Consider the following 15,900-nt stretch of genomic DNA (forward strand, 5'->3'; position numbering starts at 1 on the left):
AGAAAAAAAATCATCGACCATGGCACAGTGCAGCAGAGATCGAGCGGAACATTGTCCAAATTGTGCTACGTAATCGACGTATAACTTAGTGTTTTGTTGTTGTTGTTGTTGTTGCTTATATCTGTGAATTTTATGGGTTTTTCCTTTTTTTCGGTCTTTAATTAATCGACTTTTAAAGTGAAAACAAACAATTAAGATAAAAGAGTGAAACAATTGACACTGTGAGGTTAAAACAATTTTGTAAAATGTATCTAATCTATGATGTTTGAGTAAATCCATGTCGATGAATGATTGTGTACAATACTGTTTCTGATGGACCGTGTGTCCTTTAAAATCAACTAGGGAAACCATTTCTGTTCTAATTTCCTTTTTCTCAAATTTCCAGCATTGTTGTATTTGACTAATCAAACCTTTTTTCTTGGCTTTTTTTTCCTTCTCGTTTCAATTTTTATGCACTGGTGACGGTTACAATACGGCTTTGTGGTATTTGGCATGGAACCAACGCTTCGGTAATGCCGCTGGACTAACTCTCTATATAACTCTATGCTGTTCTATTTCTGTTCTAACTTATTCTATCCAATCTATTTATTGGGAAATAAAAACACCAACCTGATTGATACACCTTTACCCTAAACTGTAATAATGAATAAACCGTCACTAACTGATTAACCGGCTGACGTTCAAATGACCTCACAAACAACGATTCCTACTGGGGATTTCTCCCCCGTTGGGCTTTACCTGATGTGCCGACGACATTGACGTTGATGATGGTGACGGTGATGGTGATCAATTGTTGCTGCTAATGTTGCTGCTGCTGCTGCTGCTACTACTGTGGGCTATGCTGTCGTCGTCGTCGTCGTCGATTGTTTGAAACTGGTTGCGGTGGTGGCCGTCGATGATGCGCTTTTTGGCTGTTGGGCATAACTTCACTAATCAATCATTTATAATCGTCGATGGAAACTCATTTGCCGGTACACGCTCGCGCTAATTAGGAGGTGGGTAGCTTATTAAGCTTTTAATTATGAATGTGATGTGATTTCTGCATGCTCGATGGTAGGTAATGGGTTTGCTTGGTTGCGAAGGTTGCTTAAGTTATTTCATTTGTTGACAGCTTTTTTAGTTAGTTTGATTGTTGAATTGGTTTCCTTTTTATGATGATTTAATAGGATAGTACTTCGGAATAAATTATTGAAAAATTTGAAACTTTATTTTAATTTACCATTCTTTATACATTATTAGTTGAGTTTGAGTGAGTTTCAACTTAGTATGTAGAAAAGTTTATTATATTATTTAGATTTTAAGTTCATAAAAAATAGTTAACCCACTGCACTGCACTGCTCATATAACACAGATGTTAACAATTAGCTGTAAACCGTAAGTTGATATGTTTTTTTAACTTTCCGCTACAAGACCGGACAGTACAGTTATCGTAATTGCCATAGCAATAATAACTTTATTGCAGGTAAAAGCGATCTATCTCGTGAAAGTAGATATTTATATTAACAGAAAAATATGTTGATATTATAGAAAACATGCATGCACCATTGTATTTACTTTTCCGAATCGTACACTCGGTAAAATGAACGCTCCAAAATGAAAAATCATTTTGGTTTTCAATTTCCAAGTAAATAACTTTCCCCGAAACGATTTTTCTTCAGGAAATGCTGATTACCAATCAGCCATATCCTGCCATTCTTGTATTCCAAGAAGGTTGAAGCAATGAACTCTCCAAAGGCTGTAGGATACGTTGGTTGAAATTTGATAACAAAATTTACCCATGGGAATGACATTTTTTCTAACGTCATTAGGCAAGATATTAACGTATATTGAGAATATGTTTGCGAGAATCTCTGGCTGATTGGTATCTATGCCAGAGGTAAGTAACTAGAGGTCAGGTCGCAAAGCATAAAAGAAAGAAAAGCATTCATGACAACAGAAAATGTTCAAGTTACATCAGCAATATCAATTTAGCAAGTCTTAATTTAAGGAAGTCGCAAGTTTCAAAAAAAAAATCAGACGGGCTTTGTTCCACACAGGACCGCATGGCAGACGTACCGCCATCCGGGGTGAGATTGTGCCACGGAGGTGAGATTGTGCCAAAAACCAAAAATGTTTATTTGTGAAAATTTATTATATCTATAAAAACTGGTGACCTAAATTCAAAATGATGATGAACATAACATATTTATTCATAACTAAGAATGGAACACAGATAATATTAGCAAACTATTTAGCCTAAACAGGGTTTCAAAGTTCGCGATCAAAAATACGCGGAAATAACGCTTGTAAAAAATGTCCCGCATAAACCAATCCAAACAAGAAATCGCATCAACTTGCTATCTTGAATGGATATAAACTAATCATTTACAATGTATTGACAAGTTATTATGCGTTGGATAACTTTTGTTTACGAAAATAATATTTTTCGAAACATTGTAGTTTTCGAGCTTCACGGGGGTGAGATTGTGCCAAGTCATAATGATCGATTCAATTTGTGGATTTCACATACACAACAAAAATACGTTAGTATACACCAGCATACTCACGTTATTTACTATTGAGCACAATATTTTGACAGATTAGATTGCATCATCCATTTTGGAGCAAACAGCATCATAGGTCTGCTAAATAATTTAAACTAATTTTTACTTTTTCTCTGGAAATTTCAGATGCTTTGAATAAACACCCTAATATGAGACAAATATATTATACCGTGTATAAACTGTCAGTTTTAAGTAGGGGGGAGGGGGGTGGGATAGGTCACATGTTCTGCGGCCGCGGGTTCTCGAACGAAGTAATGGTTACTTTTGTTAAATGATCAAATAGGTATGCCCCTTAGGATACTTACTTTACTTTAGTGGCAACGGTCCGTTACCGATCCTGCGCCGAACGAATTATAGTCCTCCAGTACCGTCGGTCCTGGGCTGCCGTTCTCCAATCCCCACGAGCACCAGCTGAACGTGCATCGTCTTCGACAGCACACACCCACCGGGTGCGGGGTCTGCCTCGGAGTCTACGGCCTCTTCCTGGTTCTCTGCTGAAAATAGTTTTGGCTACTCTTTCATCGGGCATTCTGGCCACGTGTCCAGCCCACCGCAGCCTGCCACATTGCACTACCGTCACTATATCAGCATATTTGTATACTTGGTACAGCTCGTGATTCATGCGTCTGCGCCACACTCCATTTTCCATTTTGCCACCAAGTATAGATCGCAGAATTTTACGCTCAAAAACTCCAAGCACTCGCCGATCAGCTTCCTTTAGCGTCCATGATTCGTGTCCGTAAAGGGCCACCGGGAGGATTAGTGTTCTGTAGAGCGCCAGTTTTGTGCGAATTTGCAAACTACGGGACTTCAGCTGGCTACGTAATCCGTAGAAAGCCCGATTCGCGGCTGCAACTCGTCGTTTCACTTCGCGGCTTACATCGTTGTCACATGTCACGAGTGTACCAAGGTATATAAATTCCTCCACTACTTCATATCGTTCCCCATCTAGCTCCACTTCGGCACCAACACCACTTGGACTCCCACGTTCCCTGCCAGCAACCATGTACTTCGTTTTGGCGGTATTAATGGTAAGTCCCAATCTCGCAGCTTCCCTTTTAAAGGGCCTAAAGGCCTCTTCTACTGCTCTACGGTTGATTCCGATGATATCGACGTCATCCGCAAAACCAAGAAGCATGTGAGATTTCGTGATGATAGTTCCATTCCTTTCCACGTTTGCTCTTCGTAATGCACCTTCCAAGGCAATGTTGAATAGCAGGTTAGAGAGTGCGTCCCCTTGCTTCAGTCCATCCAACGTCACGAAAGCAGCTGAGGTCTCCCCCGCTATTCTAACGCATGATTTGGATCCATCCAGCGTCGCACGAATCAGCGTAACTAGTTTCGTCGGAAAACCATGTTCTAGCATTATCTGCCACAGCTCATTTCGTTTAACTGAATCGTACGCCGCTTTAAAGTCCACAAACAGATGGTGTGTCTGCAAGTTGTATTCCCGGAACTTGTCTAGCAACTGGCGCAGGGTAAACATCTGATCCGTCGTGGAGCGACCCTCACTAAAACCAGCTTGGTACTCGCCGACGAAGGACTCCGCTAACGGTCTCAGTCTGCAGAACAGGATACGGGACAAGGTGCTTTCAAGCAGAATTGAGCAATGTAATTCCTCGATAGTTTTTACACTCCATTCGATGTCCCTTTTTGAAAATTGGGCAAATGAGGCCATCCAACCACTCCTCCGGCATTTGTTCTTCCTCCCAGATCCTGACAATGATCCGGTGGATTGCTTCGTACAGCCGCTCGCTCCCCGCTTTTAGAAGTTCAGCCGGGATACCGTCCTTCCCAGCAGCCTTACCGTTTTTCAGCTCACTGATTGCCTTCTTAACCTCCTCCTGTGTTGGTGGCTCCACAGCTTGACCATCGCTTACAATTTCTATCCTGTCCCTGCTGATCTCCTCATTTACCTCTCCATTCAATAGTGTCTGGAAGTGCTCCTTCAACCTGGCTGCTACCGCCGTTTTGTCGGTAAGCAGGTTGCCAGCACTATCATTGCACATCACAGGCATGGCAAAATTCCTGCTTCTCACCGTTTTATAGAAACTCCGTGTGTCGTTGCTGGCGTATCGCTCCTCTGCGCCGGCAAGCACGTGCTCCTCGTACTCGCGTTTCTTTAGACGGTGGATTCTTTTTTCCGCAGCTCTAGTCTCTCTGTATCTCTCTCTGTTTTGACGCGTTGCCGCAGTGAGCATGCGACTTCTGGCCTGGTTCTTTTCGTCTGTCACTCTCTGGCATTCGGCATCAAACCAGCTGTTACGCTGTCTTCCACGCGTCGTGCCTACCACCTCTCTCGCTGTTGTTTGGATGGCACCATGGATGTTCCTCCACAGCCCATTTATATCTTCTTCTTCTTCGACCTGCTGTTCTGCGATTCGCTGGTGAAGCTTCCTGGCGTACTCCACTGCAACGCCGTCTGCCGTTAACCGCTGGATGTTGAAACGCAGCGTCCTTTCAGTGCGAGCTTTCGCCGTGTTCGACAGCCTTGCGCGAATCTTACTCACTACGAGATAGTGGTCAGAGTCGATATTTGGTCCACGAAAAGACCGTACATCGATAACATCCGAAAAGTGTCGACCGTCAATCAAGACATGATCGATCTGAGAGCTAGAGTCTCCATTTGGATGCCTCCAGGTTTGTTTCCGAATATTCAAACGTGGAAAGTAGGTGCTACAGATCGCCATCCCTCTGGCCGCGGCAAAATTTATGAGCCTCAGACCGTTATCATCGGTCGACAGATGCAGGCTATGTCTTCCAATAACTGGACGGAAGAATTCCTCCCTCCCGATCTGCGCATTTGCATCTCCGATGATGATTTTCACGTCATGTTTTGGGCACTCTCCATAGGTCCTCTCCAGCTTGTCATAAAACTCGTCTTTAGCATCATCGGATTTATCATTTGTCGGTGCGTATAAGTTGATTAGGCTATAGTTGAAGAATTTGCCCTTAATCCTCAACACGCATATACGGTCATCTACGGGCCTCCGCCGGATAACTCGTTGCTTTTGTTTTCCCAACACTACGAAACCGACTCCATGTTCAGCTTTCTTACCGCCACTGTAGTAGATGTGATACTTAAAAGAAGTGCCTGCAATAGGGTCTACTGCACGGAACTCCCTTTCTCCGGAATTTGGCCACCGAACTTCCTGAATAGCAGCGATCTCCACTCCGAGTTGTTGCAGCTCTCGAGCAAGCAAGCCAGCCCGTGCCGGTTCATGGAGAGTTCGGACATTCCAGGTACCAAGTTTCCAATCGTTATCCCTTAATCGTTTCCTTGTCCCTTGCCGTGTCCTATACCGATTGTTCCGTCCTGAGTTTCTTTGTTCGTTGTTCGTGGTAATTGAGTTTTCGGTATACTACCTCACCGGGGTCGCGATACCTACATCCCGCTGATGGGTCTGCCATCTTAGGTATAGCTTGCGGGATACAGCATTTCATATTCAGCCGCCCGTTACGAGACAGACGCTGTGTGAGCCGCCCCTCACCTGGAGAACAGGCGCTCTAGTTCGCACCTCCTAGCTTAGCTGCTTCAGTAAGTACGTGAAGCATTTCCGGGTAAGGCCATCGACCGTCATCATTTGACTTAGATCTGCGTGGAGGCGCCAGGTGGGAGCTTGAGAGAGCCAGAGCTATGTTTGACGCTCCTTCCAGGTAACTCTCTCCATTTCATACCCAAGGATACACTTAGGATACACCCCTTCATATATCTCCCCCTTGTTAGCCCTAGAAACGCTACTGGCTATATAAAGGCTGTCTATTGACTACGAACTCATTTTTAGTTATTTCATACCTCTCCGGGTTATTTTCGTTCATACTTTTTGTATGATGCGTTGTTTTTGGCCGACCCCCTGCCCCTAATAGTCCACTTAGTTCATGGACGGCCCCATGTGAACTACTTTATACTGATATTTATGTGTATTGTTTATAAACATGCTAATGTTTACTGTTTAGGTTTTTAGCCTAACTTTATGTTTTTGGCACAATGTCACCCCCTAGAAGGGATGAGATTGTGCCAAAGTTTATGCACTTCCAGTAAAATTAGGTTTCATTGTAACTAAACCATCTCTACGGTAGTTGTTGATTGAACAATCTAGTATATATTCATATATCATATATTTTTGTTCTTTAGCTCAGTATACACACAATTTAGGAACTAAGTTGATTTCAAATCTGTCAATATAGATTTGAAATCAACTTAGTTCCTAAATTGTGTGTATACTGAGCTAAAGAACAAAAATATATGCTTTTTTGGCACAATCTCGCCCCGAATGACGGTACATAAAATAATCATTACAATGATAATGTTCATCACACCACAGCACTAACATATGTGTAATATAATCAACGATATCTTGATCGATAAATTATGTTGAAAGGTTGAAAATCTGTTCAACAATTAGCATTGAAAACTCTTCATCCGTATGTTTGTATCCTTCTTCGGTGTTTTAGACAACATAACTGACCGAGCATTCAGTAGAATGAAATGGGTTACACCCGATATGTTATAACTATCTGAAATGCACCATTCAATCCACAAGTTTTCCTAGGAGCTGATTAGCTGAAATTGTCCAACTATTTGTGAAAATTTCAGCTGTTTTTTTATAAACCAAATACACTCCACAAAGCTAGCAGATATTGGCGTAGCCAGGAAATTTCCCTGGAGGGGACACTAGGGGGTGCACTTAAAAAAATCATTATGATCGTGTTACACCGGCTGGCACCGATAGCACAGAGTTTTAAGGGAATTATCAGCCCGCGCAACTGCGGACCAGATGTTTACCATCCGACAGATCTTGCAGAAATATCGTGAGTACTACTTGCCCTCGGATCACATCTTTATTGATTTCAAGGCAGCATACGATCAATCGATCAAGACCAGTTAAACTGACGCAACTGATCAGAGCTAAATTGGATTGAGTAATGTGTTTCGTGCGCATACTTTCGAGTCCCTTTACTTTGAGACACAGCAAGGGTTGAGATAAGATGACGGCTTATTTTGCATGCCATTCTACATCGCTCTTAAGGGGGTGTTCCGAAAGCGGAGTCTAGGAGGATTGGGCTAAATATAAATGCGTCGAAGATCAAATGCATGAAAGAAACAGGCTCAAAGGAAACAAATGCGTGTCTCCCACGGCAGGTAATTGTTGACGGCGACGAATTATAGAAGTGGCAGATGAGTTCGTGTATTTAGGATTGCTGATAACCACAGACAACAACACTAGTAAGAAGATCCTGCGGCGCATTTGCCCTCGCAAAACGCTATTGTCAAGGAGCATACATTGTCGCAGTAGTTTTTTATGGATTTGAAGTCGTGACACTGCTCACGGAGCACATACGCGCCCTTGTCGTGCTTAAGCGGAAGGTACTGCGGATGATATTTGACGGAATACAAACTGAAAGAGGACAGTGGCAGAGACGTATGAATCACAAGCTAGAGGCACTGTTTGGAGAGATTCCCATCATCATCTGGCAAAAGTCAGTAGACTACGGTACCGGCCAACCGGATGACGGTGCGATGAAAACAACTCTTCAAGAACTGCACCGGCACCAGGAACAGGGAGGCTCAACGTACAAGATAGCTCGACCAGGTTGAAAGTGCGTCACTGCTACTTCTGAGACGACTGGGAATTTGCCGATGAGTGGCCCTAGATAGAGTTGAATGGAGACGACTGCTTGAAACAGGATGAGCCGGTGTGGCTACTAGGCCACTGACGGCTACTGACGACGACGACAACTACGTGTTTGCGATGGCTAGTGAATAAAAAAATATATGTAAGCAGTGGAAATTGTCCTGAATTTTTGTCTGGTTTTTTAATTCCAATCGGCGAAAATTTCTGGAGGGGGCTGGTCTCCCAGGAGGGGCCCTGACAAGTGCAAGGCTTCCTTACCTGAAACATTAGAAACTACATAATTCTTTTTCTTAATCTCTAGCAGTACAAAGCCGCGGTGGCCCTTACTTATCTCCATTGTTCTCAATCGTGGTCTACTCGTCGTAAAATTGTCAAGCGTCTTGACACTGGCAAGTCAGTTTCATCCTGGTCGTGCTATTAAGCACGTTGGACCCCTCTGTTCCCAGCTCCGATTTATAGTAACTTTTTGATTTTTGGTCAAGCTTTGTATGGAGGAGCGCCACTGTGCGCCGGTGGGGTTTTGGAAGAAAATAGATTTCACTGCACAGTCGTCCGGCATCCTTGCGACGTAACCGGCTCAACGTAGCCCCTCAATTTTCGCCAGCTCGTAGTTCATACGCCTACGCCACTCTCCGCTTTTCGTTAATCCTCCCCGGCAAATGCCCGTATATATCTTCCGTAAATAGAGTTATAGTCTCAAGTCCGTAAAGGGCTACTGATCTTATTAGCGTTTTATATATCGTCAGCTTTACGGAGCAAAAAGTAGGCCCGATTTCCACCTTTAATGCGTAATTGAATCTCGTTACTCGCATTGTTGGCGATCACCAGAGCTCCCAAATATCTGGTCTACTTTTATCACACACGTGTACTCGTTCTAACGCCGGTATAAGCATTCCTTTCAGACTCTCGCTCTTATTTATTCATGCATTGCGACGAGTTTTTGCGAGTGTGTATTTAGCTAACAGCAACGGTCGTCGCTCTTGCTCGTTACTGCAGCTCGAGCTGCTGATACCGATCACCCGCGAGGTCTTGTACCCCTAGTGTATCCTAGTGCCCCTCTGGCCCTTACGGGTAGCTGGTTGCTAACAAGTTTTTGCCTCGCAAGAGGGCTATGCAGAAAGACGCTACGATACTGTACGTTCGCGAGTGTTTAAGTAGCAGAATGTCTGCACACAGCAACGGCGGGTGTTGCGTGAGTGGCGTAAGCGTTGAATGCTGTACTTACTGCTTCTCACACTCGCTTGCGTAAGAGTAGGCATCGCTGGCTTCTCGCTCGATTTGCAGTATTGTTTTTAGAAGCGTGAAATATTGATCCGTAGTAGCATGAACTTTGGTACTGCCCTACGAATTCTCTTACTATTGGGGATAGACAACGTGACAAGATCTGGGAGAGCAGCTTGTAGGCGGCGTTGATCAGCGTAATGTCACGATAATAACAGCAATCGCCCTTCTTATAGATAAAACAAATTACACCTTGCATCTAGTCCTCACGTTTTCTCCTTTCAAATCCTGAAAGTAATCCAATGAAGTGCCGTTACACTATGTTACTCCACTGATTAATTTTTTGAAAACGGACTTTGACGAGTCCAAGTCGAATATGTCACACACCGGCGAAGACGCGAAGAAATAAATATAATGCATTGTACTGGCCAAATAGTGTCCGATGAAAAGGTGTTTCAAGTAACTGAGTGTCACGCAGCCGACGAAGTGTTCTAATAATGCTGGCAGTCAATGTTTCCCTGCATTAGGTCAGACATGAACTGATAAAGAGGAAGATTGATTAGATCGTTCCAGGGTAGATTGTGCAGAGCAAAATGTAATTTTTTTCCTGTACTCACTCGATTACAAGGATTTGCGTTAGCAGATGCGGGCACCAAACGGTGGTAGTGTACTCCAAGATGCTATAAAGGGAAGTCCCGTATGGCCGGGCAGCCTTTATGTCCGGACATTAGCGATGTCTCAAAAACAAAGAATGATACAACTATTTGGAAAGAATAGAACAATCCCAAGTAACAATGTGAGTTTTATTGTACTCTTATGGTTATCTTCATGATCAATTTTGGTCCTAAATGTCATCATAAGAGCGTAATAAAACCCAAATTGTTACTTGGGAATAGTACCAATAAAGTACTATTGTCCCATTCTTTCCAAATATTTTTTCGTGCCTTGTTTTTGAGAAATCGCTAGTGTCCGGCCGGGCATAGAGGCTGTCCGGCTAAACGGGACTGCCCCCTACACCAGAGAGCAGTAAGGTATTTTGAGTGAGTAAATGTTGGTAAATCTTGTAGTGATCCCTAGGAAATGGTTTTTACTGTGGCTTATTTTACATTTTGTTATGCGCAGCAATTGCCAAAAGTCATTGCGGCCCGCGGCATTCATGGGACGCTCTGATTTGTCCCGTGCCATCTACATTTGGAAGTAATACACATACGGTAATTGTCACATCAACTTAATAGATTGTTTAAATCCTCTTGTCGTGCTATGCAGTTCGAAATCGATAGTATTACTCGAAAAATTTTCAAATTATTGACGAACGAAGGTACGGCAGATGACATAAGTGCACCCAAGTCATTCATGAAAAAATTGAAGAGCAATAGTCCGAGTTCGCTTCTTTGGAGTACGCCGAAAGGAATAAGAAACGCTCTAGAGCGAGCGGAGTTCACTACAACGTATACCCTGCACTTCGTCAGATAAGAACAGAACCATTAAGTAATCCAATCCGGCAGGCTCATGTGCTTCAACTGGGCGTTAACTGGAATGTGTGGTACAGTGTCTTAAGCTTTTACAAAGTCGGTGGACACCAAGTCCATTTGTCGTTTTGCTTCTACTCCTCTGGATACAGTAGAGACGTAGTGGTTGTAGAACGGTTTTTCATGAAGCCGTACTGGGTGTCAGAGATGGCTGGTGCATCTGCGTTGTACAGCGCGGCAATAAGACAACAAGAAGCGAGACACCACGGTACTTAGAAACATAGTTTCGATTACCCGATTTGTGAATTGGAACAATATAGGACGTTTTCCTAGCAAATGGAAAAGATTTTTCACGCAGTGAACTATTTTTTCAGCACAGTTTTTTTTCGAAGCACTGGTCGTCTGTACCTAGTTTTTTGTCAGTGTTCAGGTCTTTGATACCACCAGTTACATCGTTTGTAGAAGCGGGAAGATTGAAGCGGGAAGATTGAAGGCACCATACGATACAGTCAATCGACGGCGGGCTTCGAAACGAAAGGCACTATTTTTACCAAGGGTAGCCAACTTCTAGGTAATCTACGCCAGACTGAAAGCGGGGTTCTGGCGGATTGGGCTAAAAATGCGTCGAAGATAAACGCGTGCTTCCCACGAACGGCAATCGTTGACGTCGACGACCTAAAAGACATTGTGGTAGATGAGTTCGTGTATTTGGGGTCGCTGGCGACCACGGACAACAATACTAGTGAGGAGATCCACCGGCGCATTTAAGCCGGAAATCAGGCTTATTTTGCCCTACGCGAAACGTTACGATCAAGAAGTATACGCCGCCGTACGAAGCTGTCGATGTACAAAACCCTTATTAGACCAGTAATTCACAGAGGACATACGCGCCGCTGGCGTGTTCGAGCGAAAGGTACTGCGGACGGTATTTGGCGGAGTGCAAATTGAAATCGTGACGTGGGCGTATGAATCATGAGCTACATGCGAAAGTCGGAAGGTTCGGTAGGCCGGACACGTCGTAAGAATGCTGGATGATAGTGCGACGTAAACAATTTTCTATAGCAACCCTACCTGCACTGGGAATAGATTGGCTCAACGTGCAAGATCAAGTTGAATAGAGACGACTGCTTGAAACGACACATGCCACCCCGGCTCTAGGCTTCTGAGGACGTCGAAGTTTTGTTTTTACACATGTTCGGCGTCTGCAACGCGATTGGAAATATGTAAAGAATTGTCAATCATTCGAGACATTAGTTTTGCATACACTGAAACAGCATATCAATACCAATTGTATTGTTAAAAACAAGGGGTAGTTGCGCATTTTCCACGCTGCGCTGCTTACGTTCGGGACATCAACTTCTAACTCTAATCTTTTGGGTCATAGGGATGTTGTCACATTTTGGTCCTGAATTTTGCATATTTAAAATAAGCGGATTCGAAGGGTAGGCAATCTTAAAAAACTTGTCTTTCATTGCTTTCTCTCTTGTGCATTTTCGCTAAAAGACTTCCCGACAGCTCTTTATATTTCTGTTGCGTGATTCTTGAGCTTCTTCGGATAATTGTCCTATTTGCAGAATGCGACAATTCGAAGTCCATGAATAAGCATTTTGTGTATAGTAGGAGACATGTAGAAGCACAGATACGGCGGCATAAATAGTTGTGCTGTCTTGAGGCAATATATCTCAAATAGTTTCACCCGGATATGGTAACCACTGCACTCGAAAAATAATAAAGCAACTGATGACCGAATTTCGATCGACATCCATTGTGCGCGCGCAATGGAGCCCTCTGACTCCATTGGTTCCGGCACTGTAAAGCAGCCGGTGCCTAGAAGTTAGTTTTTAATTTTGTCGTCTTTAAAAATTTCCACAAGTCGAGGGGCAAGAAAGGTCCGCCACATCAAAGCCCCTCATGGTTGCGGTAATGGCAGTTTACTGTGGAGGGTGGCCTTGTGCTCCGCAGGATCCGTTTGCGGCTGAGTATTTATAGAATCCTCCTACCATTCATCCCTCGGCACCTTGGATTATAGGTTTATCCATTCACGTTTTTACTTTATAGTCATGGTGCTTTGGCTCTGCTCTGGTTTTCAGTATTTCCAGGCTCTTTCGAACATCCTTCTACCGAGATGCGTCATTCGCAAGCGGAGAGTTTACACTCAGCATTCGCATGAGTGTCTCCTTCCCTGTCCGCATACGACCCTAGATTTCACTGGTTATCCGATTTCCACTAAGGAACGCATCCCGGATGGTATCATGAAGAGGTAGGGATAGGAGTTGCTGAATAAGGAGCTGAGGACCCCCAAGGAATCTAGTTTATAGCTGCATGTTTAAAATAGATAAATAGAGAATTATTCAGCTATTTACCATCCATTTGTGAGTTTATCATCAGTGTCTATTTAGAATCTAGCAGGGAGAAGATTAGCGTCACCAGCAAAAAGCCTTAGAAGAACAAGAATCCTTTGTACCACCGGTGGATATGACCGTGTTGAAAATGGCATCCATTATTATACACAAAAAGATTTAAGAAAACACAGTGACTAACTTTTCCAAGAGATGTAATTATGTTAAATTAATGTATGTAAATCAATTTGATGTCTCGGAAGTAAAGCGCATTGATAATGCTCATTCTTGTTTTGATAAATTTGCTAAACAATGCTAATCCGTGGCCATGCGTGGGTCATATAAAGCGGTAACCATGAGAGCATATTGCTTAGAGGCGTGAGCTGAATTGGTTCAATCAAGACATTTCACGTTCCATCTGGCTATGTGATCGCGTGAGTACGCGAGACGCAGTGATGGGCGCAAGTTTTCTAAGATTTCGATTTCGACCTCAGAACTCACTCGCAGGTATGCCAGAAACATCTGCATTTGGAAGTATTCTAGTTTTGTTTTTGCATATTACTGGAAAGAAACTAATACATTCGTCATTTCTTAAGTATGTTCATATCTTTTGAGCGATTGTCTCACATTACAACTACACAAAGCTTCATGTACTCATGGAGACATTACTGGAATATTAAATATTTAAATCATCTCGAAACCAGCCTTGAATACGATTGCACTACTTTACAAGCAGCAAACGAAACCTTAAACGGTCCTCAACTACGTATGTGACATCCATATTTTGATAATAGTCTTTATTCCGACAATGTTAATTTTTTCTTAATTTCACACAGCCATGATGCATGAATATTGAAAATAGCAATGCTAATATCAACATTGTATCACAAAGAAATTCCTTCATCTGCAATGCAGTACGTTTCGGCCACTGTCATTGCATGCCGTATCGATTCAACTTGAGACACACCTTGCCGCACCTTCGCCGAACGGGAAGGGTCGTCGTCGAGCGATGCGCACCGAGAGTATTGCGTAATTTCGAAATCACATTTTGAGGACGCCACGCCGGCCGTCAGTCGGTTTGCGATGTGCATATTTTCACGGCTAGACCCAGATGGAAGTAAAAGTGGTCGGTTGAAAATATAGATAAGTCGTTAGTGCTGCCGCTGCTAGTATGCCTCCAATCTCGATAATAGACGCCGGAGGCGGCACATAACAAGCTGCTAATTTTTACACCTTCCAAGAGATCTATCAAGAGGCTGAAAAACCTGCTTGTTTATTTTGGATTGTTTTTACATAATAATTAATTTCTTTTTATCTGTTCCATTCCAGCATGGGAATGTTCCGCACCTTGGCTATCATCTACAAGGAGAACGGTGTCATGAAAGGACTCTACCGGGGCATGTCGATCAACTATCTGCGCGCGATTCCGATGGTGGCTGTTTCCTTCAGTACCTACGAGGTGATGAAGCAAACGCTCAACCTGGACACCGGAATGAAGGTTTAGAGCTCGCATCCAAGTGCGTTGTGCATTGGTTTGTGGATTGTGCGTGGGCGTGTGTGTGAGAATGCTGCTGCGAAATGAACATGAGCGAAACGAGTGCAATTACAGCGGGACCTAATGTGGACAGAGCTTTCAGGGAGAGCATTTTAGCGGCATTAGTTAGGGCAGTTAGGAACGAAAGCTATCAAGATTAGCAGCTTTAATTCAAGACAAAAATGACAAAGTTTAATAAACCTTGACCGGGGTCTTCCTGTTACAAGTTAGGCAAAAAGCACGATTTCTTCTTTTGCATTTAGATGCTTGTTAGGAAAACTCACTCCCATTTCAAAGTTTTATTCCTTATCCGATAGAGTATTTATTTTATCGTTTGTTTAACATTTGGACTAGTTCAATTTACGTTAAAAATAAACATTCTTCTCAATCTGTAGTATTAGTCACAATGGTGTAGGCGTTTTCTCCTAAAAAGTAGCAAAAAAGGTACTTAAAATTCGTTTTCAACTTCCCTTGCCTTGAGCAGAACGAAAAACAGTAACTAATATATTTGACCTAATCGGGATAGTCTTTGTCGTTTTGCGTGAGCAAAACTATTTTCATACTCATTGTGCTCGAATCCGATTGCGACATCCGATTGATGTAGAAAAAATAGTTATTTTTATGGATCTTTTTGCCGAACCATGGCGAGCAACTTTATCTTGTAAATAAGAATTTTGCGATCAGGTGAAATAAAACAGCAAGCTCTATAGTTTTCCTTACGTCAGCTGGTTTTTATTTAATCAACTTGTTACATTGTTAGTTCTGATAGTTGTTCTGAGTTTCTATTTGACTTTGAATCCCTGGCCCGAGGCTCATTTCTTCAGCTAAATATGGATACAGGTATAACATTTTCGAGTACTTGTTTTTATCGCACACTTATTGATTTCACAACAATCACTTTTGTATTTCAGCTCGTTAGTAAAACTAGACTGGTGTTTTCTAGCTGCGTAGGCTGCCGTATGCGCTTACACACGGTTAGGCAATTTAACACGGCGATCGAAAAGCACCCTGGAACAGATTCACGGAGACACGGGACATTTTGTTTGTTTGCTCTACTAGTTTCACTATTCTGTTGCTTGGCAGAAGGTGGCCAAAAGCTAAGTAACAAGTAGAACTGTCTACAAACACGTATATCAAAAATATGTTTCGTACTTTAAT

At 42.9% G+C, this 15,900-nt stretch overlaps 1 protein-coding gene across 1 annotated transcript in view; it reads left to right on the forward strand.

Annotated features, from left to right (window-relative positions):
• The window catches only part of LOC128734212 (solute carrier family 25 member 16-like), a 44,501-nt gene extending 29,061 nt beyond the window's left edge, over positions 1-15,440 (forward strand). Inside the window, exon 6 of the mRNA XM_053828275.1 lies at positions 14,538-15,440. Within this exon, the coding sequence (XP_053684250.1) occupies positions 14,538-14,712 (175 nt within the window). The 3' untranslated portion in view covers positions 14,713-15,440. The remainder of the gene's footprint in view (positions 1-14,537) is intronic.
• Positions 15,441-15,900: the final 460 nt, after the last annotated feature.

The sequence above is a fragment of the Sabethes cyaneus genome, chromosome 2 (genome assembly GCF_943734655.1).
Source record: "Sabethes cyaneus chromosome 2, idSabCyanKW18_F2, whole genome shotgun sequence".
Lineage (NCBI taxonomy): Eukaryota > Metazoa > Arthropoda > Insecta > Diptera > Culicidae > Sabethes > Sabethes cyaneus.